Here is a 27452-nt window from a genome sequence, read left to right as displayed (position 1 = left end):
GAGGTCCGGATTGCCCATATCCTCCCCAAAGTTTTGTTTGGGAGAAACCAGGGCTGCGTCTTTATGGCGCGTGATAAAAGAAGCCCTCAGCGTGTCAGCTCTCTTTGTGCTGATAAGGTACAGATCTGATTGTTCCATATAGCTCGCTCCCAGCAACAGCTCCGAAATCCCGGGTGGGAATTGCTGGGGTTTGCAGGAATGGATTATCCCCAGCTCATCCCTTTCCCCAGTCCAGAGGTAACACGGAGCTGCCACTCCCGTCACCAACCTGCTGCACCTCAGAGGGCAGGAGAGCCGAGGCAGCGGCTGCTTCCAGGCTGAGGTGTTTCATTCCGACCACGCTGAATTTTTCCAGGTGTAGGTTCCGGAGGATCCTTGGGAGCCTGCGGCTCCAGACACCGGGTTTGATGAGCAGCACTGTGCAGAGAACCTGTGCCCCTGGAACAAAGCGCTCGGTGAAACACAGCGGGGTTTGTTTACTGCCCTGGGCTGACATCTGGGGATGGGGGTCAGCGGAAACCTGGCAGGAAGTGCACAAAAATCCCAACAAAACAAGTCCATAAAAAACCCGGGCATACAGGATTATTTATTTGGGTTCGCTTTGTTGGATTTTCAGTTTAAAAATATATCTGAAACAGTCTAGGCTTGGAGGTTTCTCCCCCAAGGAAATCTGCTCCAGGCCTAAAAAGTTTTTGTGGCAGCCTGGTCGGATAAGACTCGAATCTTTATATTATAGATTAATGTTTTCAGAGAGATAAAGTATTCCCTTTTACATTTTTCATGTGAACTGTGATGATTATGTGATGTAATCCTTGAGTAGCTATTCCATTCTTACTCTGGTGTTCTGTATATTTTAGAGCTCTGTTTCAGAAAGGCACTAACAACCCTGACAGGTCCCAATTAATGTCATAAAGCAATTATGAATAGAGTTGTGTTTACCAAAATTGACATTCCAGCAAAAACTTTCTGCTTCTCTCCCAGCAGAGCTGCCAGGAAAGTGCAGCACTATGAAGAGCAGAAAACAAACCAGACCAAGAAAGCTTTGCTGTCTGATGAAAATGGATTTAAAGGCAGAAAATACATAAATTCCATTTTTAAATGACAGCACTTTCAAATTTTAAGTCTTGCTAAAGTACTTGCTACTAAGAGTATAGTTAATATTTTATCCTTATAACATCTTTTGGAGATTTATTGGCAAGTGCAGTGTCAGAAGCAGTCTGTGAGGCCCCAGGAACTGCTGGTGCTGAACCACATCACTCAGCACAAGCACAGGGGAACAACCTACATGCTGCTGAAACTGATCCAAGCTGATCTGGAATGTCATTTTCTGTTTCCTGTACACCCCAGTATTAATTATACAGATGTCAATGCAACAAAGCATTAACAAGGCTACCTGGAACTTAATGCTGTTATTTCCAAGTGACAAGCAGGATTCATGGCACAGAAACACAGGATCAAAAAGAAAAACCAAGATTATTTCCTCCCCACTTGATATGGAAACTTAACCCTTGTGCTGCAGGGAACCCTCCTGTTCCAGATGTGTTTTCCTCACATCATTCCTGAACAGAAAGGTTCCATAGCAACAACCTGGAAGTGCAGGAAGCTGCTGGGCTCCACCTCAGCAACCTCACCCATGTGTGTTATGTAAGCACTCAGTGGTCTCCAGATGTTTTCCTCACCATCTGCTGTTTTTGGGCAGGTATTCTCGTTCTTCTGCTGTGTGAGTCACTACCTGCTGCATGTTTAGGGACTTGAGACGCTTCAGGAGGATTGCCAGCTTCGTTTGGTCACCCAGAGCTGGCTTTCTCTCCTCAGAGAATTTAAGTAACAAGAATTAGAGAAAATACCACTAATTAGCAATGGAACAACCTCTGCTGATCATGAATTACCAGAGGTACCTGTTTGGCAACACTCAAACCTGCCTGATCTCCATCTCCAGTTCTGGCTGTTCAGAGCCCTTCCCAGTTTTCCTGGTCTTTCTCTACTTTGTAATATTTTTTAGATCCATTCCTCACAATCCTTTCCATTTTGCCTCCCCCAAAAATTATTACATAGGTTTTGATTTCATAGCCTGTGAAAATAGAGTTTCATTTATATGCTATTTATAGATAATACTTCAGATAGGTGTGACTTCAAATAAGTGTGAACTCAAGCAGATACCACATCTCCTGGCATGCTTAGAGTGCATCCCTGCCTGGATTCCAGCCTAAGGAAAATGTTGGTGTAATCCTTTTGCTTATTTTGGGCTGGCAAATCCAGCTGATTTATCTCCACCAAGTCCTTGTCAAACCACATTTTTCCATTTGCTCTTCTCTCACCTGCTTGCAGGTAGGAAAACAGGGATTCTGCTCGGCACCTCCAGCTCTCACCCTCTAAAGAAGAGAAGCAGATTTGAGTGAGTTTTGTGTGTTCTGAGACAACCTGAGAACTGTGCCATCATCTCTCCATACAGCAGCCAACATTACAGTGACACACAGATATTTTAGGGTGTTACACTGGGACATGGATGGGTTGATTTCAGATGTCCTGGGACACCCTGGGCTGGGTCACACCCAGGAGCACAGGCTGATCAGGACTGCAAATCCTAAATCATGTTGGATCTTGGTTGTCTTTTCTGGGGTTTCAGAGAGTGGTTAAAAGTGGTTTTAAATCTATTTGTGCTCCTAATATTCCACAGTCAAGTCAGATGCTGCCCTGTTTCTGGTGTTGCCAGAGCTCAGGTGTTTTGTTTGATGTTCTCTCAGAAACAAAGAAGTGCTGTGGATCCTGAGTGGTGCTGATAAAACCTCCCTGGCATTCCCCAGCCAGCCAGGAATGGCTGCTCCAGTGGCTCTTCAGGAGAGCAGAGCAGGATGAAAGGAGTCTGGTGAATCAGAACTTAGGACAAAAGCCAATAGAAAAATGTTTCCTTCAGTCTAATGTAAAACCTACAGTGACCTGGAGAGGTGAGGAAAATCAAGGCACTTCAGGTACATGTGAATTGAGAAGTTACCCAGATCTAGGGCACAATGAGGGGAATCCTGCATCAGTTTGATAAGAGACTTCCTTTTCCAGTGACTGGCAAATTTAGCCACTGTGACGTGCAAGGTAGATAAGAGAACTAAAATCTGTTTGTCAAAACAGAATTACCTTTTGGTTTTTGTATTTATTACTGTCCAAAATCCCTGGCTATCTATTTTTCAGGGCTAAGTATCTGGAAGGTGTTTAGCCAAAGTGGTTTTTTTCCTAATGAGGCCTCTTTCTCTTTCCACATGCTTGATGCAATAATAGGAGCACAAATAGCAGGTGGAACCAGCCCTAAGGTCCTTGCCTTGTCTCATAACTTTTTAGCTCACATCCTCCCATCTTTTTTCCTTAGTGCTGGGGTTATCTGAAAGGACTTTGAGGATCTGTGAATCCTGTGGTGACCTGGGCAGTGCTGGGATGTAAATGACAGAGGAAATGCACCTTCTGCTCTGATTTCACCTCTCTAAAACATCATGAAAATCATCATTTCTGGGATCTGCACCTGAAAAAGGCTGCTAAAGAGCTGGCACTAATTACTCTTCCAGCTGACTTTCCACACCATCCCTCAGCAGGGGCATTCTCAGGACTGTAGAGAAGAAATGATGTGGCAATACCACCTTCCCCCAGCACCAGGTGGATCCCACTGGCCTTTCCTTCCCAATTGCCTGGGATTAGGATGTCTGACCGAAGGTTCACTAACCCCATTTCAATGGCTCTGACTGAGGACATACAGTTTTCTTCAATCTGTTTAAGAGTCTAAAGTGACTTGCTTTTTCCTCAAGAGGCAACTGGTGCTTACCTGTGGCCTTCCCTTCAGTCCTGGAGCTCCTGCCAGGTGGTGGCAGGTATTTCCCAGCAGGGCGGTGTTTTGCATCTGGAAAAGGAAAGACAAGTATCTTTATGGATTCACAGATGGGAAACCTTCACTGTCTGGAGGGTGACAAAGGTCATTTTATTTAGCAGGGCAGGTGTTCAACATGCTACAAAATGTTGAAGAGCTGTTCTTGAGCACAGAGGCCTCTCCATTCCTCCCACAACAATAAAAACACAAGTCAGAAATGGAATTACCTTATAAAAGAGATAGTGCAAGTTGCTGAAGTTGTGCCTCAGCTGTGCTCCTTTGTTCCTGACAGTGGCTTTGGTGGGAAGGGCTGGCCCTACCATCACAACCTCCCCCAATAAACTGAGCTTGCAGCTCTGCTTCCCTCTTATCCTGCCTCTCCATCTCAAGATAACTTTAATTAAGGGCTGCAGTGCATGAATTCTTACAGTTTTAGACACCACTCTGGGATGTCTGATGCCTTCCCTCCTGAAGGCTCCTCTTCCTGCTCACCAGTCTCACAGAGAACACCCCCATAGTTCACTGACAACCCGAACTTGCTGTGAGCCTAAACCCAGGACCTTTTCCCAGACAAACCTTTCTTCTTGGTATTCAGCAAAGCAAATTTATTACTGCACACTACACAGGCACAGTGGGTTTGACACAAGTGTCCAAGTTTGTGTTGATGACAAAGGACTTTTCTTCCCCAAGGAAAGATAAAGGAAGAGCTGTAAATTCAAAGCACGAATGCACTTATGGGACTGCATCACTCCCTCTCAGCTGATACATGGTGTTACCACAATCTTTGATTCCTCTCTGCTTCTGAGTAATCATAAAATCCCAGAATGGCTTGGGTTGGAAGGGACCATCTTGTTCCAACTCCCTGCCAGAAACTGTCAGGCTCAGAACTGCTTCTCTCTGGGTGTGAGGAGTCAGGCAGTCCCAATTCTTCTCCGAATATTTCACATTAATAGAAAACAGTGGGAGCTTGTAGTCTGCTGCTCTAAGCCATGCAGTATCAATAACCCCACAGTCTGCACAGTGATTTAGTTTTAAGAGGCATGGCTATACATTTCCTGCTACAGGAGGAAACTATCAAATTTACTGTGCTGAAAGATCGATGCTGGCACACATCACTGAACTCTGAGAAGCTTTTGACAGCAAAGGTCTCCATTCCTCTCTTCATTCTCCTCCAGGATATAAAAAGGAATTCTCAAGAAATCTGTTTTCTTCGGCTCTTACAGATTGGTAACCCCTTCATCTCCCTGAGCACAGGGCAAGGCTGACATCAAGCCAAAAGCCTGGCACCACAATTAGGGGCCCACATTTAGGTGGGAGAGCTCTTGGCCTCTGGTCTTCAGTTTCTCTTACAGAGGTAAAATGTATGGTATTATTTACTGCTCCTGCCAATTGCTCTGGTATCTAATTAATACTTATGGAGTACCTCAAGATCATTAGAAAGGGCACCAGGCCAAGCACAGCCACATTAATTTAATAGGTCACCTTGTAGATGACCTCAGCTGGCTCCTGCTGCTTTCATTGCCTCATCTTAATTCAGCCAAGCACAGAATTTACCCCCAAATTATGACTTTTTTCTGTGCCTGAGAAAACCCCCAGCACTGGATTCCTTTGTCCAAGTTCAATCAATTCCCACACACCCCGAGGATAATACAAACAGTAAAAACGTGCCTTACCAGTTACAAAATCTGCCTCTGTGAAGAAGAGGATGGCTTGTCTGAAGGTCACCTCTGGGGTCAAGGCCATTACTGCCTGTGGGAGGCTGTCACCCATGCTGAGCCTGTCCCTGCCCTGTGTCCATCCCTCCAGTGCAGCTCCCAGGGCTCGGAAGGCGTCGATGCCCCGGAGCGCGCACACCAGGACGGGGTTGGACATCAGCGTGTCCAGGCTCCTCTGCCAGTGAGTGTCTCCAGCCTCAAAAGGGGTTATTTCCCTGGCCTGACACCGAGTGAGATGGGGCAGCCACTTCAGCCCTAGGAGCTCAAATCCTGAATCAGGCTCTGCTGCAAGTCAAGAAAAATGTGTTTAGCACCAGACAGCAGCTTGTGTTTCGTAGAAGCTGGGCTTTCTTTTGGACACAAACACTTTAGTATACATCCATTTTTTTCCTACACAAGTTCCAAGGCTGTTTTGACTTCTGTTTCATCCAGAATAGACTTTAATGCACATACAGGAATATACCAGGAACACCCACAAGATGTAAGTGCTAAGAAATGACATTACAGTGAAGAACAAAAAATGGGCTATCTGGGAAATCACCAGGGAGCCACAGGGAGCAAGTGCCATGATTTGATTAGAGAGCGCAGCTGATGGAGGAGAGCTGAAAGGGAATCACTGAGAGTACCCTGATAACAGTGTGGCTTGGCACAGCATAATCCATAATTACGGATCCTTTAGCACCTCTCGTAATGCTTTAAGCAGTGTTCATCACAGTAATAAACACAACAAAATGCTGACTTGTCTCTAAAGTAGTTTCAATGTTGTTGGGTTTGTAAAGTTGTCTTCTGACTATGTAGCAAGGTACTTAGGGCTCAATCCATGAGTGCTGGAAATTTCTGTTGGCTCAGATCTCGGATACAGAACATCACAGGATTTCAAGTAGTATTTTGACATCGTTTTAGGGGAGTTGGATACAACACAGTGTGAGACCGGGGCAGACTTGTGCCCTTTGTGCCTACACCTCCTGTGTTATCACACTTCAGTGCAACCTGCACATGAAATTACATAAACTCCCTGCCCTGCCTAGGGCTTGACAGCCCTTTTCATGCCTGTGTGAGCACCCAGTGTGGGGATGGCATCGCTGCTCCTCCCACGGGGGAACCGGAGCGTGAAGCGCCTTGGTTCTGCTCACCAGGGCTGTCAGTGGACACAACAGAGCCTGAGACTCCCAAATTCCTGTTCCAGTTCCAGCCCAGCCTTACCTGCCAGTGCTCAGGGAGGGACACGTTGCTCTGTGTTACATAAAAGCTCAGCAAGCCCAAGCACTTCTCAGAACTCATTTGATGCTCTCTGAAGCAAATGATGCCCACCTGAGCTGTTTGTGACAAGCAATGTCACCCTGCCCATAACAAACCAAGATAAATTCTTCAGCTCTTTAGGCAGGTAACAAAGCAACCTGTTCTTCCTGAGGCCCCTTCACCACATTTTCCATTACGTTCCTGCTATGCTAAAAAGAGCTACCCAGGATAAACTTTCCTGCCCAAGGTCTCCAGCCCTGCCCAAGAGCTGGGATCACCTGCACTCCGAGATTGATCCTTGAGGCCAGGCAGCAGGATCTGCTGCAGGAGCTCTCCAGCACTCTTCAGAGCCTGCATCCCAACCACTGTCAGCATCACCACTTGCTCCATCCCGGGCTCAGCAGCGTAAGTTCGGTGGCAGAGAAAATCCAGAGGAATGTGATGGGGCTCTGGGACCGAGCTGAGGTTTCCTCCTGCTCGGGAGAGCATCAAAACAAAACTGTTACCCCATGAAAACAGATCTCAGACTTTTTGCTGTGAAGGAATGGTGTAAATCTCAACCAGCATTTCACTGTCTGCTCACGCTGCAGCTCAGGAAAAGCCTTCTGAATGAGGAATATTAACACAGCAAACTCCCTCTAATTAGTCCCAGTCCTTCCCTGGAATTACATTTTGCTGAGTAAAGCAAATATATTCCCTTGTAATTCTGATATCCTTATTCACACCATTATGCAGAGTTGATAGATCTGTACCAAAATGATTTAAGGCACCAGTTTTGGGTTGATAACTAATGACTGACTTCACATTAAATCAATACCTGATTTTGCTTTCTAGGACACTGCAGGGCACACAGCTGGGAGCTGATTTGGGGACTGCTGTAACACTGCTTATATCCACAGTCCTGTTGGGAACAGCACAGCCTGGAGAATCCCTGGCCCATTGGAAATCCCTGTTTCATTCCATACTGATTTACTACATGATTATTTAACCAATTATATCAATAAACATTTCTTTACTTATTCCTATATCATAACATTTCATGATGCTAGAGAATGGTGAATGACATGCATTTAATTTTTATTTTTCCATAGGATTTAGTGTCAGTTTGGTTTTGGAGAGCAATATATTTTAACTCAAAGTCCTGGCATCCAAATTTTCAAACAATTAAATTAAGCTAAATTAAGTTGCTGAACACATAAAAACCCACAACCCGTAGTCAGTGAAATAAACAGCTGCTTTTTTTTACTCCAAGTGTACAGAACTAGGAGGTTTAAGACTCGCCCATGTGAGTCATAGATTAAGAACAGAAAACCCATTTCCTTGCTGTTTGAAATCCTATCAATCTCCCAGCTTTGAACGAACGAGTTACCAAAGTGAATACAACTGTATAAACTGAAATTAAGAATATCTGAGTAAAATGAGATTGAAAAATGCCTTTTCTGCACCTACAGAACCATAGCTGCCAGCATTTATCATTTCAGCACATTCCAATTTTACACACAACCACCAATTTATCTCATTTTAGTATTTTGACTTCTCTTGAAACTGTGGCAATAAATATGTATTGATTGGCTATTAATCTTTTAATTATCTTAATTCAGGCTTAATTGGATGTTATTGTGTCACATTTCAATAATTCCTTTTTGCATGTATCTTTTAATTTACTTTAAAAAGGTATTTTCATTTTGATTTCCATTGATTCTTCCATGAGAGTTACTGTGATTGACTGGCAGCAAAACAGTAAATGAGCTATTACAGACAAAAAGCATATTCCTAATGGTTTTATTCAGGAAAATCCCTTGTTAATGTGGCTGCTCCATCCTTGAAGTGTCCAAGGCCAGGTTGGATGGGGCTTGGAGCAACCCGGTCTCATGGAAGGTGTCCCTGCCCACGGGAATAGATGAGCTTGGAGGTCCCTCCCACCCCACAGCATTCCCTGAGTGGCTGATCCCATAAAAGCCAGGACAGAGCAGTTCCCCAGCCCTGACCTACCCAGGCTCTGCAGCGAGGCCTCGGCGTACGGAGCCCCGTGGAAGCACAGGGAGGGGTCCGGTCCAGCAGCTGCAGGGGGGATGCTGTGCCCGCTGCCAAGGCTTGGCTCTGCCAGCTCCTCCATCAGCCCTGTGCTCAGAACAGCAGGAGATGTGAGGAATGCAGAGCTCTGCTCGGCCTGACATGAAAACACTCTGCTATCAAATGTTTGAGTCACTGGCCGCAGCTCCCTCACAGACTGAGCTGACCCGAGTCACTAAATGCCACTGAACCACCTCCTCTCCCCAAAATCACGTGGACCACTTAGAAAGGGGCAAGGAGCTCTTGAAAGTTGAGGCTGGCCCACAGCTTTCTCTGGCTTTTTCAGCAGCACCCAGTTGTTTCTGTCCCCTTCTAACTCTTGCTGGGAACTGAAACGTGGAACAAGTGCACAGATGCTGCCACAGGGCTCCTGAAGTAGAATAAATATCTGAACTAAGGTGGTGTCCACTAGGAAGAGTCCCAAATCTGAGCCCAGTGCTCATGTGGAGACCCTCATGGTGTCTCACACCTCCAGGCATGAGGCCAAAGTCCTGCAATCCGACAGGGCCCTCATGGGCAGGGAGGTGTTGCTGGGGTGACAGGCCTGAACAGAGACATCACGTTCTGCTGCTGTGATTTCCATCCTGTTCCACTCCACTTTTACAGACACTAAGTGCTTAAAGCCAGCAATCTCTCAGCTCCCATTCTCCCTCCAAAGAGCTGGGCTGTGCACAGGCAGTGCACGAAGGTGTTGCATACAGTACATTTCCACAACAATTAGTTCAGCCTTCTGTAATAATATTTCAGGCCACAGTTTTAAAGGCTTGTTATTTTTTAAATTACTTTGTACACATTTGATTGCTTCCTACCGTACAAGCCTGTCAAAAATTCACTGTAGTGGAGCATGGGAAATGGATTATTGGTGCTAGAGGCTGATGGCAAAGCTTGGATGTCAAATGTACCACTGACAATCACCTGCTTCTCAAAATTCAGAAGGCGTGAGGCACCAAAAATGGGCCATCAGTGTCACAGCAGTATTGCCTGTTGTTTATTCAAACTCAGGGCATGGCAGAAAGTAAAGCTGGGACAAAAATGTATGATGTTTGAACCTCAGGACACAGATCCTCAGCCATCTATTTATCTGCTCTATTTCAGGAATAATTGTTGAATTTTAACTTGCTTTGAAAATTGAACAGTGTTCAAGACCTTGAAGGGGCAACTGTTTTTCATACTGATTACAAATGCAAAACTTCTCAGTGAGGTATTTACCCTACTCCAATCTTAGTGCTATTCATCACTTCCCAGAGGCCAAAACCAAAGCTTGTGTGGAAAGAATATCAGCTTCCCCTCTCCAGAGCTCTGGAATATGGACTAAGGTGTCTTTCTGAATCAGCTGTGAAGTACAGGACTGATGAAAATAGCACAGAACACATGGAAAGAGGCATCTGCAAAATCTGTCACTAACAATGGGAAAAACCCTGCGTTCTCAACCATGAGGGACAATATTTTACCTTTGCAGACTACCCTTTGGTCCAGCCCCATATTTCAAGTGGAAATTTCCCCGTGCAAAACATGAACACAAAACATCATCTGTGGCACTGAGGGAAGCAGCAGAAACTGCACTTTTTAATGAGCAACTTTCCTTGGGTGCAGAGGCAGCAGGTGACACGGGGCTGTAATTACTGAGCCATGATTAATCCTCTGTGTCTGCACACGTTTTCAGAACATTCTGTGATAGTCTCAGGAGAAAAAGCCCAGGACTATTTGAATTGTCATTGTTTCCCCCCCCAAACCTCTGAATGTTCTTTCCTGTTGTGGGTAGATTAAAGGAAGCTATTGGGCCGTGGATAAATGTCTCCATCGTGGGCTGTTTGGGATGGAAGGGTCACCCACAGTGACTCCTTCTTGGGAAGAGCCAAGCAGGGCAGGATTTCTGTTCCTTCCTGACCACTGCTGTGGCCTCTGATCTTCCCCACTTGAGATCGATGTCAACTGATCCTTAAGAAAACAGTAACTCAAGTAAAGATCTAAGGCAGCAACTTGGCTGGTTTTTGGCAGTTCCTTCATACAAAATGAGTCACCTTTGGGGTGCTTGGAAGTCACAAGGATGCAGGACTCGAAGCTGGGGTTGGTAAGATCAGATGCTGCCCTCAGGCTCAGTGGCACAGCTGTGTTTTGGCTACCCTACCTCTCTGGGCAAAAAGAGTTTCTGAGAGGAGGTGATTGAAGCCATAAAATCACAGCAAGTGCTGAGCTGGGAGGGACCCATAAGGATCATTGGAATCCAACTGCTGGCCCTGAACAGGACAGCCCCAACAACCTCCATGTGCTGGGTGTGAGATGCCAACGTCAGGCCCAGCTTGGAAGTGTCCAGTGACAAAGCTCACAGATCCAAACAGGAGGTTACAACTCCACATAAAGGAAAACCACTTCCCATAATGGTGGAACAAAGACCCAGAGAGGCAGGACAATCTCTGTCCTTGAAGATTTTCAGGACCTGACTGAAAAAAAGCCCTGAGCATCCTGACAGAATTCATTGCTGATGCTCTGCTGAGCAGGATGTTGGATAAGAGGCCTTCTGAGGCCCTTTCCATGAGGAACTGCTTGGTGATTCTAAGTTCAAGAGGACTCCAGAGCTAAAGATCAAACAACTGGCAAAGGTCAGGCAGCTCTGTTGGATGTGTAGTAGTGACTGATTCACACGTTGGTGTGGAGATTCCTACAGCAACACGAGCATATTCCCGATAAAGATTCCCTGCACTGCACAGCTGTGGTTGGACTGCTAATGTGGAACTCACACAGAGTGAAATGCAAACCCTCTTTCCCAGGTGGCTGGGCAGGGCAAGCATTACCTGTCAGCAAGGCAGGGATGTGATGTCTGGCGTTCTCCTTCCTCAGCAGCAACACCAGGCAGTGTCTGCGGGCTCCAGCAGGGACCTCTCCTCCTGCAGGACCATCAGGTGAGCTTGAACTCTTGCCAGGGCAAAAGACAGCAATCTGAAATAATGAGGGGCAGATTGGACTGCTAAATCCAGATGTAATTACTACAGGGCTCAAGCAAATAGATAAATTACAATGGCATAACAAGATACAGCTCCCCACTGAGCCACAGATCTCCAATATCTGGGTGTTCTGCATCATCTTTTCCTGAGACAGAGAAAGTTAATTTAAACTCAGCGAAGAGGCTTAACACAAAAACATTCTGCCCTGCAGCTGGGCTGGGCTAAAACTACAGCAGCTGTAACTCAGCTGATACGTGGTACCATCCTTAAGTCACTCAAAGATTATCTGGAGTCCCAAATGAAGGGATGATTTTCAGAAATTTTAGCTCCAAACAGCACATTGGAGCCATGGTTGCTGCTGTTAACTCTTTAATGGTCACTTGACCCACTTGACCCCAGCATGCTCCAAATATCTGGCTGTCTGGGCTGTAGTTTTCCATAAATCAGCTGATACGTGGTACCATCCTTAAGTCACTCAAAGATTATCTGGAGTCCCAAATGAAGGGATGATTTTCAGAAATTTTAGCTCCAAACAGCACATTGGAGCCATGGTTGCTGCTGTTAACTCTTTAATGGTCACTTGATCCACTTGACCCCAGCATGCTCCAAATATCTCGCTGTCTGGGCTGTAGTTTTCCATAATTAGGTTATATACATTCTACAAAATACTATGGGCAGGGACATTGTTATTCCTTAGGCTTGATCACAGAATGAGCAGAAAAGAGGGGATTTGTTGAGTCTGATTTGCAAAATTATGCATTTCCTGACTGACATAGCAAAGAACCCTCAGCACGATGACTTGAAGTGAGGGGTCCACTCCTTTGTGAGAGAAGGTGCCATATGATTCCTGTGGGATTTATACTGTAAGAAGTGCAGCACTGGACTTCTTGCACATGTTAAGTTTGACTGCAACCTTGCATTTGTGATTATTGCTGTTTCCTTAGGCTGACTTGTCAAAATGCCAAGTACACTTTACCTCAAACCCATCACCGTGTTAGGCAGAGCTTCGACGGAAAAAAAAAAAGTTATTTTTGCAAGCTCTTTTTGAAACCCATCTGGAATGCACTGAAGTAGGGGACTTCATGCTGAAATGCCCAGAGGGACTGTGGAGTACATCACCAAATATCAGCCTGTTAGTGAAGACTCTTCTCCTGAGCCACCTCTGCAGATCAGAGTGTGGTATTTTGGTTCATGGGGCTACTGCCAGCTCTTGCTTATTCTGACATCAGTGGCAAAATTCAAGTTTGTTTTAGTAGGAATAGGATGATGAATTTACACTCCTGTTCTCCATGAGAGGCCAAGGCTTTGTGGAATTTTCCTGCAAGAGAAAAAGCCAGCACTGAAAGCAGCCAGAGCACCACTCACAGGAACAGGCAGAGCTGGAAAAGAGAGAATGGGTGTCCTTGAGCACTTACTGGAGGAGTGCTGGCACGATTAGTTGCAGAACAAGGGGTAACCCCGGGCACAGAGGGCACAGTACCTGCCCTGGTGTCATGCCCAGCACAAGGGCTTGCTGTGCTGACAGCTGGAGCTGGCGCAGTCCTTGCAGCACAAAGCCCCGGCGAGCACAGGTCGAAAGCACAGCCCCATAGGCACGTGGAGGTACCACAGGTGACACCAGCAGAATGATGTCCCCTAGATCAAAGAAAGGGCAAGAAAAATAGCATATTATTGTCACAGGAGCTGTGGCATCAATGCAAGGCAGCTCTCACGGCAGCTGCCTCCACCTTGAAGCAAACAGCTGTATCCTGAGCAGTGACCGTGTGGTTTACGGTTTATTTGCTGCATCCAGCTCATCATGACTGCAATCCAAGGCCAGCCTAGAGTGGGACAGCTTATGGCATCATCAGAAATGTCTTTATGAATCATCGAATGGGATGAGCCAGTCTGTCTCCCCAGCTCTGGAGCTGCTCACACGCAGCGTGTCAGCACTGCCGGGCTGTGGGAGCCGTCCCCAGCACTCAGGGCAGGACTGAGGCCTGGTAAGCCTGACCACACTCTGAGTGACCAAACAGGGCAACAAGAACTTCTTGTTCTTGATCAATTAGTCCACTCCAAAGAGCAGGAAGCAGCTCTGGCCATTCCTCTCTGCTCTCATTCCTCTCTGCTGTTACTGGTGTTCTCAGCCTGCAGCTGCTTCTGCACCACCTTCTGCTTCCTCTTGTCCCTCCTTTATTTCTGCCTTTAACCTTCATCCCAGACCTGTATTGTGGCACAAACTCCTGAAGCTCTGGGCCATCTGTGATCTCACCTTTGGTTTGGTACCATCTGGGGCCACACAGGTTCCTTGGACATCGTGGTGAGGGTACCAGCCTGCCTTGTCCTACCTGAGCCTCTTCCACCAGGTCTGGCTGCTCGAGCTCTCCTTAAATCAGTACATAAGATGGTAGACACAGCTGGAATTCACCTTGGGTTAGAAACTTGGGTTTTTAGACTGTTTTCCAAGCTGAATCCCAGGCTCACTGCCAACCTTGAGCAAGCTCAGGAGAAAGAGCCTCCAAGGCCTCCTAAGCAGCCCGAGCCACATCTTAAGCACTATGAGACAAGCTCAAGACTTTTCCCTGAAGCCTCTGATCTACCTGAGCTCTCTGTTCTTACCATGACCTCCATTATTACACTTTCTTAGTCCTAACACAGCTTTTTTAACCCTCACAATGTGTATTCAGATCTCCAGAAGCTGCCAAGAGTGAGCTCTGAAGACAAATCCTCAGTGCCACTTCTACATGGGTTTGCTCTCCACTGCCCCAGTAATTTCTCTTATGTTTAACCAACCCATTTAATGAGATTGGAGGATTTTTCTCTGTGCCCCAATTGATTCTGAGGGTAGGACAGTGAATATTTCATTTTTTCCCTAGACTTTGTGATATGGATATCTGTCCTGCCAAGGCTCAGCCTGGAAGTTCAAAGCAACAGCACTAAAAGAAGGGGAACCTTGTATTTATCACTAAGGATGGCACAGGCAGGGTGGTTCTTTGTCTAAAATCTCTGCTTGGCTTTATGGCTTTAACACTGGCTTTTAGCCATATTCATGATATGGGAACTGTCAGAATCTAAGATTGTTGGTGGGAAGATTTTGGCTCCTCTCCAGTTGATAACACTTTTAAAAAACACTTTTTGCACACACATATCCCAAATCAACAAGGATATCTGCTTGGGTCACTAAACTGATTACTGAGAAGGGGCAGGTCTGCCTAGCTGCAGTACCTCTGCTCTTTATGGGTAAATATTCCCGTCTCCAAGAGGAGCTACTGGAGACCAGAGGGAAGGAGTCAGTGAATGTTTCTTTTCCTGGAAACCCCAAGAGTGTCTGCTCCCAGACCAGAGCTTCAGCTCCTCTTGTCAGAGCAAAGTTATCTGAGGAGCAAAGCTTGACAGTGACTTCTGAGGCTCCATGCAGATGGAACGTGGTGTGGTGGAACTGAGCAGCCCACAGCAAATGTGAATCATTAACGGCCATAAAAGGAAGGGGAGGCAGCAAATGTGACTCATTCCATCAGTAGCCACCAGCTGCCATCAATCCCAATCCCAAATAACAGAGCCAAGGGCTGGCTGCCAAACTACCTGAGTTAACATGTGCCAAAAGATGAAAAACTGTCTCAAAATTGGCTTTTTCCTTTCTCCCTTCTCTATTTTCCTTCCCTTCCACTCCTTTTTCATTTTTTTGGCTTATGCTTTCATCCTTTTCTCATGGATTCTTTCCTTTGGCAATGTAATTCCCCATGCCTTCTTTCTCTGTCACTCCAATCCTGCTTTCCTTCTGCCATCTCCTCCCTGACAGCTGCTGAACTTCTGCTCCCCTCAGGCTTCATTCCTGTGAAACCACCTTCAACTGGGGCAGCACAAACCAGCCAAGAGCTCCAAGAGCTTTGTCCAAAAATGCCCTGCACCCCAAATGTGCTGTGCCAGGCCCACTCCAGAGGATGTTGGCCTTTCCAGCAGCACCCCAACACCTTTTAGCCAGGCAAACTTGGATACAGTTTGCTGCTAGTTAGGTACAAATTCAGGAGCTGAACACTGTTCCTGCAAAGGGAAAATGGGGATTTGAGTGGAACCAGGTGATAACCCGTTGATATTAGTCCCATAAAGTGCTCTCCTCTCTGTGTGGTCAGTCCTGCCCTAAATGAAGCCTTAACCATCTAATTCCCTTGATTACAATATTCAGTCTTCACCAGGAGAGGCAGATGCTCTCTGATCAATAAACAAACGGTTTCAGGACTCTGCTAGGTCTTCACATGACTGTTGCTTTGATGAACAGGCCCCTCTGTGCAGAAATTTCCTGTGAAGTGTTTTTTTGTTTCTTTTTTCCCCCTTCAGTGACATCTAAGCAGCCCCCAGGACTCCAGCAGCTGCTCCCATGAGGAGGATGCAGTGGTGCCACTCCTTTGCTGCTTCATTTCAGGCAACAATGTCCCACTAGAAATTCATTCCTGGCTCCAGAACTGGTCAGATCACAGCCCTGAGAAATCCAAGGAGGCAGAATTGCCTTAGGTGGGCTGGTGTAAGATGATGTTATCAGTGAAGGAGAACCATAAACCCTCAAATTTCATTCCCTAACACTGACCTTTGGTAGCTGAGACAAGCATGGCTGGAGGTCGAGGCAGCATCAAGCCCTGGAGATCAACTTTTTCTTCATCTGCTCCTGCCCCAGCTGATGAAGGACTCTGAGAGCTGCAGAAAAACGATAAATATTAAATGAAAAATATTAAAGGTTCTGACTCAAACCTACTTTCTGTGACAAATCCAAGGCCACAGGAGCTTCTCTGGTAAAACTGCTTTACTGGAAAAGCCATTTCAATCCCTTGTCCGTGACATGAGCTGCATCAAGGTCTCTCTGATTGAGTATCTTTTCATATTACTCCCCCTGAGGCTGTGTTCAATTAAAAGTAGCTAATGCAAAGTAGCCAGCTTGGCAAAGAAATCTGGGAATCAAGAAATATGCCAGGCTGCACTAGCAGAGCTTTTCCCACCCACAGACACATCCTAGTTGCTATTCACTTTGGGTTCTTTAGGCTGAGTTTAACCAGTTTGAAAGGTTCGTGTTAGGCAACAAGCACGATCCAGTCTGGCAGAGATGATCATGCCAGTGAAACTTCCACAACATTCCTGCATATCCAAAAGGACCCAATCAGGGCAGGGTGAACAGAAGGTGTGGTTGAAAGCCAGGGACTGTCTGGGAACAGCTTTGGCTGGGACTGTGAGCTCAGGCTGCTCAGGCAAACCTGCCTCATCCCCTGCCACCACCACGGAGCTGGCTGGAACACATCCTGCTTGCTCACTCCCAGGAGCCCACAGCATTTGCAAGTCTAATCTGAAAAGGGCAATCTGAGCTGCAGTTTGTATTCCTGTCTCCCAACAGACCAAATTACCAGCATTAGGAGAAGACAAGTGCATTATTTAGGATGTAGCACCGCTCCGGACTGAGTTACACCAACGGAGCAGAATTCATCATCTTTGTAAGAGGAAAAAAGCATCCCCGAGGAAAAGAAACAAATAAAGAGAATGAAACTTGGCCAAATTGATTTTTTTTCACATCTTAAAAATAAAAATGATGAGAGTCGCTGGTGGTGGCCAAGCAGAGCTGAACTCTGACACACAATCCTCCACAGCAATCCACAGGTTAATTCCACATGGCTGAGCTTTGCAACTCGCAGAAAGCACTGACAGCACTGCGGAGGAGCTCACCTCCAGCCTGCTGCCTCTGACTGTGCCACCCTGCCCTCAGGATCAGGCAGGAGCCCTAAAAACCTCTCCAGAAGCTGCAGGTGCAGAGCCTTGTCTGAGCTTTCTGCAGCAGAGTTTCTCATGCAGGTAAAGATTCATAAGCCACCCTTCATTTTCTCTCTCATCATCCTCCAAAGAACCTTCCTGCTGAATCCCTTTACCCGTTGATATGGGGGGACGTAGAGCAAAACCAGGGGTTTCCTAGGAAAGGGTCACTCACTGGCACACAGCCTGGCAGCTCTTCTCCAGCACCAGGTTTCCAAATCCTGCTGCAAGAATATGAATGACAGGCCTGGATACCAGGGAACAGGGAACAGGAAGCAACTGCAACTGTCCCACGCCTGACACATCTGGGACCAAAGGGAATGGCTGGAGCTGTGCTAGGGGGGTTGGGCTGGGTATCAGGGAAAGGTTCTTCCCCCAGAGGGTGCTGGGCACTGCCCAGGCTCCCCAGGGAATGGGCACGGCCCCGAGGCTGCCAGAGCTCCAGGAGCGTTTGGACAGCGCTGCCAGGGATGCCCAGGGTGGGGTTGTTGGGGTGTCTGTGCAGGGCCAGGAGCTGGATTGATGATCCCTGTGGGACCCTTCCCACCCAGGACATTCCATGATTCTGTGATCTGCTGCAGAAGAGAGAAGGATTTCTGCAGACTGCATAACTGGCTGGGAAATACAGACAGCAGCAGAGGGATTGCTCCCCCTGCACTCCCGTGCTCCAGGACCTTCAGAAGGCTGCCACAGAGAGCACTGAGTGCCTGCCTGCCTCCATGGCTCACTGCCTGTGGAGCAACAGCTCCAAACCATCCGGGGTTATCACCTGGAAGCTGGGGGCAGGATTCCAGCAGCTCTCCCTCCAAACCAGAGGCACAGCTCCCTGTGCACCCGGCTGGGCAGGGGCAGGGACATGAGAGGCTCTGCTTGGCTCCAGGCCTTGGGAGAGCCACGGGCGATGTCCTGCAGGATGCCACGGGCTTTGGGTCCTCTCACACCTAATGCCAACACTGGGGGCACCTTGCCAGGCTCTGAAGTATAGGAGGAAGGCAGCTTTTCTGTGGAAACAAACACGTGTGTGAGTAAAACATGGAACAACCCACCCCAAAGTCATTCATTCCACTCGAGGGCTCTTTTCAGATCTGTCAGAGCCAGACCTCAACAGAGGAACCACCTGGTTACTGTCCTGGGAACCACTTGGTTCTCTGTCCTGGGGGAGAGATGCTGGCAGCACCTGCACACTTGTACCCAACAGCAAACCTGAGGTTACTCAAGGCAGTCTGTTGAAGAAAGAGGAATTGGTTGCCTCATGTTCACTGGGAAAAGTTATTACAGAGCAAGTGATGCACTGGAGGTGTCCCTGCCCGTGGCAAGGGTTGGAACTTGGTGGTTTTTAGGGTCCTTTCCAGCCCAAACTGTGACTCTAAGCCAGCACTTCAAGTTCCTCTTGTTCATGACCACAAGCAAGGCTGGGGGATTGAAGTAGAGACAGGACAAGAGCAGGGGCCTGAGGGAAGGGATGTTTTTGAAGGGGATCACAAACTGGAAATCTGGGGATTTCTGTTCTATATTATTTCCTTCTGCATCAAATACAGATTTTGTACAATGCTGTAAGATCCAGGCAAATATTTGATTTGCCACCTTTAATTTTCTGCCAGGATTTGAACCCTGACTTCCCTTATTGCCTTCAACAACTTTTCCCTATGACTCTGGCAAACCTTTCTCCAGCATAGTTGGGGCCCAGGAAGTAACCCCAGAAAAAGCAAATTTGCCTCTGTTGTAGTTCTTACTGCAGATGTCAGAAAAAGCAGCAAGGTGTGTGATTTTCTTCCCTTAGGTTTAAAAACATATTCAAATGTATCACTTCTTGCACAAGAATCAGAAGGCAGAACACAAAGCTCCAGAGCAGGTAGAGAATGGAGCAACTGGCTGTAAATATTTAAAATAATAATTATAGAGTTATCAAGCTAAGGGTAAAAATCTAATTTACAAACTCGCACAGCAGTTCTCAGCTCAAATGAATTTTCTCTTCATACGAAATGTTGTTAAATAATGGTGCATGCTACAGAGCATTGAAGCAGATCTGCTGCCTGTCAGCTCCTAATGACTGCTGGTTTTATGGTTTCCTTATTCATTTCTGGAGCCTCCTCCCTTTCTGCAGCCCTCACCAGGAATGTGTTCTGTGCACAGCACCCAGACAGCTGCACCTGCAATCCCATTCCTCAGGCAGTCTGCTCCTATTGCTTGCAAATGCAAAAAGGGAGCAAGGAGACTGGGGAATTTTCTCTCATTAAGCTGATCTTCACTCCCCTTCTGCCAGAGGAGAAGGAAGCCCATTTCCCTCCCTCTCAGCCTGCCTGTGCCTTTCCCAAGAGAAATGGATTGTCTGGGTGAGATGGTGGCACATCTGAACCTTCCAGGAGAATTTCCTGGCTTAGAAGGAAGCACAGGCCACAGGCAGAGGCAATCTCTAACCTCTGCAGCTAAGGGCACACCTGTTGCTCTGGTGTTGCAGTAGCAACCAATAATATTCCACAGTGCTTTAGGACGGGCTGCATCACCTCTGTTTCTCAAACGGGACAAAAGGAAGATGTGAGTGGTACATGCCAATGTTTGACACATTGGTGGCTGATGTTAAAGACTTTGTGATTTGAGTTCAGAGCCACAGATCATGTTTATTTACCTTATCCTGCTGCTCTCCCACCTCAGACAGGATTCTATTAAATAATGTGACATTTTGGTGATGGTTTATCAGCCAGTGCAATTACAGGACAGATAAATCAGTACTCCTGAAGTCCCACAGGCAATGAGACAGGGGAATTGCGGAAAAGGGAGGCTGGATTTTCTGCAGCTAAAACTTTCAGGAGTATCAGTGGGGAACTAAATTATTATGTTCAACTCAAATGAGTCTGTCCCTGGAGCTCAGGGTGCTGAAATGTGGGAAAGTTCACTGCAAAGGAACAACAACTAAAATCTGAGACCTGAAAACTTATAAAGAGTTAAAAATTCAGCTCATGAATATTCAACACTGGGAACAGAAAGAAAGAAAGAAACAGTCAAAGCTATTCTATAACTTCTTTTGGGGAAGATACAGGAAGTGATAAAGCAACCCTCCTGCAAATCTGACACTCATCACCCTTCACCTCAGTGCTTTGCCTTCCTCAGCACCATGGAAGCTCTGGAGGAGAAGCAGAGCTCACCTGAACTCGAGAGCAGCAGGTCCTGCCCGGGGTAGAGCAGGCGGAGGCCACAGACATCCAGCCCAGAGCCCAGCAGCAGCTGCAGCATGTGATGGGTCTCCAGGGGACTTCGGAAGAGAGCCTCAAACAGCAACACCATGGCAACCTGGACAGCCAGAGAAAAACATGGGAAAATGAGGGAAATGCTTCCAAGTCCTCCACAACCTCAGAGCTGCAGCCTTGCTGCTCACCTGGAGTTCCTAGGATGGATCTGCACTGGCACAGCTACAGAGAGGCTTGGGTTTGGTTTCTGTTTATGTGCAGTTCACACAGGAGGCTCTTGGCTTTGGACTAAATCACAGCTATCAATGATAATTATAATTTAATCTATTTCTGCTGATATAACTGTGCCTTTTGTCACATAAACCTACTAGAAAAGAGCTGCAAGGCCACTGGGGCAGAGACCACAGTGCCTCCCTTCTGCTGGTAACTTTGTGCAGTACCATCTGCCCATCTTTCTGGATGATTAAATAATAATAGACCAACTGGTTGTGTCTCTGTACTTTTAACAGCACCAAAATCAATGTTAAAAAAATACCAAAAGGCAAACACATCACTGGTACTGTCCCAAATTTACATTTCAGAGCCTTCTTTATCAGCTTAATCCAATTCAGCCTATCCTGGCATGTAGGAAGACACACACCAACATGTTCTGAATGTTTATACCCAAAAGGGAAGCAAATCATTATTATTTTCCCCATCAGAGAAACAAATTGCTTTTAAAAGCAAGCACTTTATGACAGGGAGTTGTGTGGTGCTGTGGATAATAAACTGTCTAGCTGGGGGTCAGACAAGCTGATTTTCTGGCCTCAAATTTAGGCATGGTTCTCCTTATTGTTGAGCAGCTCAAGGATTTCCCCAGCTCAAGGTTTATGGCTGCAGCAAACGCCAAATGAATCCATCACTACTGGACACTTGAAATGAAATGCTACTGCCCCATAAAGACATTATGAGGCTTTACCACCATGATAAATGAAGATATAAATTTACTGAAATCATATAAAAGTGGTTTAATTAGGAATAAAAGCTCCATTTCTTTATGTTTGTCTAGCTCAAGCTCTCCTGCTATTAACTCAGTACTCACAGCAGGCAGTAAGGAAGAATTTTCCTGTAGCTGCTCTGAGGCATGGGGCCAGCTGTGAAAATGCAGCCATCCAGCACTGGGAAACCTCAGGAAGTGCCAGTCCCCCCTTTCCTCAGCAGCCTGCCACTTGGCTTTGCTCTTTGTTGAGTTGTGCCTGGCCTGGTGTCGGACATCAGCAATTCTGGCCACTGTCCGAACCCTGGACTCTGCCTTGGCCTTGGCACTTGGGACTCCCACCTGCAGTGCTGTGCCCACCAACGCAAGAAGGATGTTGGCCTGTGGGAACAAGTCCAGAGGAGCCCATAGAGATGTCCCAAGGGCTGGAGCCCCTCTGCTCTGGAGCCAGGCTGGGAGAGCTGGGGGTGCTCACCTGGACAAGAGAAGGCTCCAGGGAGAGCTCAGAGCCCCTTCCATGGCCTAAAGGGGCTCCAGGAGAGCTGCAGAGGGACTGGGGACAAGGGATGGAGGGACAGGACACAGGGAATGGCTTCCCACTGCCAGAGGCAGGGGTAGATGGGATATTGGGCAGGAATTGTTCCCTGGGAGGGTGGGCAGGCCCTGGCACAGGGTGCCCAGAGCAGCTGGGGCTGCCCCTGGATCCCTGGCAGTGTCCAAGGCCAGGTTGGATGGGGCTTGGAGCAGCCTGGGACAGTGGGAGGGGTCCCTGCCCATGGCAGGGGATGGAACTGGATGGGCTTTGAGGTCCCTCCCCACCCAAACCAGTCTGTGGCTCTGTGACTCTCAGCTGACCCCAGTTACTGCTGCTGGCCCTGCCCTGCCCTTCTCAATAACAACTCATCTCACAGGAGTGAGGTCGTGTACATTTTGTGCTGCACTCCTAACCAAGAGCTAAATGAAATCACTTTAACCTTCTCTTCTCCTGCAGTAGAATCAGTAGAATTACTCCCTACTTGTTCATACAACACACACAGTTACTGAAGGTCAGGGAGTACCAGAACCTTCAGAAATGTCTTAGAACGTTTCTGAGCCCAAGTTTAATCAAAGTTGTGCTGTTTACTGGCTTACAGTCAAGTGGTTTCAGGTTATCAAAATTTTGTCTACTGTTACAGATTTGCACCTGGTTGGTAGCAATTTCTCCAACCCACACATTTCAAAGTTTAATCTTCTGTGGCTCAGAGCAATCAGCACATCAATACCGATGACATAAAATACTCAGCTGATATATTTAGGGCTGAGTGCAAAATACTTCAAGATCAGTAACAAACCTCTAGATTGAAATATTCCAGGGCACTTAATTATCTCCCAGTGTCCCCCCTCAGCCCCCAAGTGAGGAAGGAGGGGGCTGTTTGTTGTTCTTTACCTCAGTGTCTGTGTCTCTGCAAGCCTCCATGGCACTGCTGTCAGGGAAGTGTTTGTCATCACTCTCAACTGTCTGCCAGTAAAATCCCTTTGGCGCTGCAAACACCTTCTCCACTGCCTGAAATGCACAAAGGACAGCTCTCACTTTCATGTTATCTTGGTCCCTTAAAATAAAGCAGGAAAAATAGGATCTGGATTAAACTCAGGCCAGTGTTGTTAATTTATATAATTTGCTTTCTTGTAACTATTCCAGTTGCTCCAGTTAAGTGATATTCCAAGAACATGAATCTGCAACTGCTTCCCAAGAGCCTGAGCATTCCCAGGGTCCACCCCAGTGACTCCCCAACACACAGAGCACCCACGGACATCACCAGGAGCTGCATCCATCAGCTGAGACCTCAATTCTCCACGACTGTGCTGAGCACTCAGCAGAAAAGGGCTTTGTGAAAGCAATGCTCTAATTAACTAATCAAATGGAAGGGTAGGGAAGGGATTGCATGAACCTCTACATGCCTGTAGCCAAAATAACACATTTCTCCTGTGTTCATGTCACTACAAGTGACACATATCTGTAAGTCTCATCGTGCCACATCCTCATGGATAGGCAAAAAACTGGCATTTAGGTCACAGCTCAACACAAGCACAGCATTTCCCAGGCTCAGCACCTTATTTTGTTTCTCATCCCTTTTCTGGGCAGCCAAGCAAGCAACTTGTACAAGTGCAAGTGTAAGGATGTGTTGCTCAGGAGAATGTGCTGTGACTGCATGCTCTGTGAGGCCACAGTCCAGGGACAAAGGCAACTCCTGAAAGTCATGTTTGTCAGCTCCTGGTCTGAGCATTCCAGAAACACAGATGCATTTAGGAAGAGTTCACAGCGGGTAGCAATCATTCCAGGGATGAAGGAAACAAAATTAGTCACTTTTAAAACTCAGGCGTAGCTCAAAGAGGCTTCACTACTTTTTAAGGCTCTACTTTCTTTTACAGCAGATGTTAATTTGTCCTCAGCTCATATGGACTGACCTTTTCAAAAACAGAAAAAGAAATTAATTTTCAACATGGTCTCATCAGGACTTTTATGATGGAGAGAAAAGGGGCTAACCCTGCAAGGAGAAGCATCTGCTCTGCATCATGAGCTCCATCTAATGCTGTTTAATTGTGTAATCACCTGAGAGATTTCAGGTGCGCTGCTTGGCACTTCAGAGCATTCCACAAATGTTTCAAGGTAACAACCAGAAAATGAAATTCATTTGAATATTAAAACCCCTCTGACAACTGCCTTTTCACTTCAGTAACCTTTTGTGTTGTCTCCTTCCTCTACCTGGTGTGCTTCATGAGATATTTGCCTGAAAGCAGAACTGGGGATTTCACGTTTCAGCCTGTTTCAGTCAAATCAACTGCACCAAACCAAGAGCTTTGGCATCTCCCAGTGGATCTGTTCACTCTGTCCTGCAATCCATCATTCCCCAGCCTCCACTGCTGATATTACACTTGGTTGCTGTGGAAAATATCATCAGAGGAAAAGTGGATTTAAGGAAACAGATCTTCCCCATTTCCAGTGCACAATGCCAGCTCCTGTCTGCAACAACACAATGAGCCCAGACCAGCCCTACAAAGTGGGAATGCAGCAAAATCCCAGTTTCCTATTTCTTCAAGCTGCTCCTTGAACAAACCTCATGTCTGTGAATGTTCAAGAAGGAAAAGAAGGGACAAATATGGTCAAACCAACACCAGCCTCGATTTCTATAAAAGCCTGCAGGATGATCATCCAGCTCCAGGACACAGGGCAGAAAATCCAAGGGGAGCACCCTGGTGTAAGCTGTGGATCCATGGTGATCCCAGGATGCTGCTCCAAGGCCACAGAAGGGATGTGGCCATACCTGGGAAGCAAGGCCTGTGGGAATTGTTCCTGTCATCTGTCACAGTTTATTTTCCAGCAGCCAACCTGAATGGGAGTTCACAAACCAACAGAAAATGGAGCTTGAAAAGTCTTATTTCTCCCAGAAAATCCTTCTCCTTGTGAATTAGAAAACAGACAGATGGCTGCAGGATGAGAGCCCTGCTTTGTCCAGCCTGACTAAAACATCCCAGTGGAGAGCTCCTGACACAGCCTTCCTATGCCATGAGCAGGAAAACCAGGGACAAAGTCACTTTCTCTGTGATGTAGGAGAGAATTGCATGGAGCCAGTCATTCCAAAACTGAGCTGAGCCCTTTTGGACACAGAACAGAGAGGGACCCTCTGCAGGCAGCTGCAGGAGCCTTCTCCTACTGAAATAACTTGGACACTATTTCTGTTTACGATACTTCAGTGCTGCTTTTAATGTTCCACAGGAGGGGAGGTGTGAGAATTGTATTGGTTTCACCTCAGGGCTGGTTCCTTTCACTCCTCCAACATCACAGCAGCTATAAATCCTTTCCCAATCCTGTGGATGCATCAGCTCTGAGTGCTGACCTGTCTCCTGCTGGGAGGAGAGGAGACTCCCCAAACCCTGTAGAATGGTGAAGAGGCAGCCCAGCCTTTGATCCCTACCTGAAAACACCTCTCCAGTGAGGCTCTGAGCTCTGTATCAGCCTCCCATTTCTTGGGAAAAGCCTCATCCCAGGGAGGAAGGTTCCCTGCACTCAGCCAACAGCAGCTGCACAGCCCCAGGGATACTCTGACTTACGCTGTGACAGGTTGCAAACCCAGACTCACGGAACCATAACCATCCCCATGTGTGTCTGCAGGGCTTCTTACAGCACTCACATCCTCTCCATGCACACTGCCATGATCAGGATGAGCAGGGAGGGAGGGCACATCCACAACCTCCTGGTTTTAGTTATTCCTTTTTGCCAATTTATCCTTATTCCGTTTGGGTGACAAATTCCAATTTCTGCCACCTTAAGACACGGGAAAAGACCACTCTGTGCCACAGCTGGGATTGAACACACACCAGTTTTTTCAAAGGCATTTAAAAGAAACCCCAAGCCCCTGCTTTGTTTCAGACAATATTACCCAAAAGAAGTCAGACGGTTCTGGGAAGGAAACTCACAGCAGAACAAAAACATGCTGTAAAATCCTCAGCAGAAACAAGAATAAGCACATTTCAGAGGAGACTGGAGCTGCAGCAAAGCCATGAATATTTAACTGTCACACAGAAATATGACCGAGCCCGTGATCTCCTCTTGGTGCTTACAGTGTTTTCTGTTTCCAGCTCTGACAACAAAGGAAGAGCTTTTGCTGCCAGATGATCTGAGAGAGTCTTTTAAGTTGCAAGGAGTCTTCCAGGTTGTTCACAGCCCCAGCAGGAAAACAGAAACTGCAGGAAGAATCCCCATGTACGCCACAATCTCATCTCCTCACACACAAAGTACTTTCCAAGGCAAAGATCTGCTCAGCCATTATCTCTGTGAGACAACACCAAACCCCTTGGAGAAAGATGCTGCACTTCCAGTACCTCCAGAGCCAGATGGGAGCTCTGGACTGAGGTAACCTCTCCCTGCCAGCCCTGCTGAGCACATCAGGGGCAGCAGAGGAAGCACTTCTCTCTCTCTCTCTCTCAGCAAGACTAATGTCTGATGTGGTTCACCAAATCCTGCCCCTGAATTAGGCAGCATCACTCTCAAATTCTCTCCTCTCCCTGCTCTGTGTGCAGCAGCAGAGCTTTCCTTGTGGGAATCCACATTAACACAATGTTGAGTGTGTTCCCTGCACATCTTCCCTCCCCACTGTGCATGTTCTCTTCAGATGGCTACAGAATTCTCTACAGGAAAGTGGAGGCACCACAGGAAGAGCCCAGGCAGCAGAAAGTCTGGGATAGAGAGGGCTCATCAAGGAAGACGTGCAGTTCTGGTGACTGTATTTCAGGCAGTTTGAAATGGATCTCACTTCCCCTTGTTCCCCTTCTGGATAGGGAAGGGGATATCTTAAACCACAGAAGCCAGAATGAGACAGTGGCTCCCAGCCTTTGTGCCCATCAGCACTAATCAGCAGAGTAGCTCGAGAGTTCTTTAAAGCTGCTCTTTTCAGGAATAATGAGTGATGGACACAATCTAAATGTGAGCTGTCAAATTTAGGAAGAATGAAAACTTGTAATGTTTTATTCCTCTCCAAGCTATGGCTTCATCCTTGTGCCAGCTCTAGTAGACATCAGTGTAGTCTTTCCTCCTTCTAAAGGTTAGGGGTTTTTACTTACAAATGCCAATGGCTGCCTGAACTCCTGGATCCATGAAAATCAATGCCAGACTCCAGCAGGACTCAGCCAGGGCCAGAATGCCACCTTCTGCTGCTCCTGAAGAGACAGCCA

General features: G+C 46.9%; 1 protein-coding gene across 2 annotated transcripts in view; it reads right to left on the bottom strand.

The window, feature by feature from the left end:
- The window catches only part of LOC108448434, a 79106-nt gene that overhangs the window by 22678 nt on the left and 28976 nt on the right, over nt 1–27452 (bottom strand). Inside the window, exons 7-18 of one of the 2 annotated variants that reach the window (XM_017741292.1) lie at nt 23170–23286; nt 20726–20870; nt 18352–18583; nt 16378–16484; nt 13297–13451; nt 11667–11811; nt 8794–8922; nt 7080–7274; nt 5521–5847; nt 3806–3880; nt 2319–2372; nt 269–438 (exon numbers count right to left, since the gene is read on the bottom strand). In XM_017741292.1, coding sequence (XP_017596781.1) covers nt 269–438; nt 2319–2372; nt 3806–3880; nt 5521–5847; nt 7080–7274; nt 8794–8922; nt 11667–11811; nt 13297–13451; nt 16378–16484; nt 18352–18583; nt 20726–20870; nt 23170–23286 — 1851 coding nt within the window. The remainder of the gene's footprint in view (nt 1–268; nt 439–2318; nt 2373–3805; nt 3881–5520; nt 5848–7079; nt 7275–8793; nt 8923–11666; nt 11812–13296; nt 13452–16377; nt 16485–18351; nt 18584–20725; nt 20871–23169; nt 23287–27452) is intronic. The other variant, XM_017741293.1, reaches the window with a different exon arrangement.

Source organism: Corvus brachyrhynchos, unplaced genomic scaffold (assembly GCF_000691975.1).
Source record: "Corvus brachyrhynchos isolate BGI_N302 unplaced genomic scaffold, ASM69197v1 scaffold58, whole genome shotgun sequence".
Taxonomy (NCBI): Eukaryota; Metazoa; Chordata; class Aves; order Passeriformes; family Corvidae; genus Corvus; species Corvus brachyrhynchos.
Note: the sequence above shows the minus strand (reverse complement) of the source record. Positions and strands in the feature narration are given on the sequence as shown.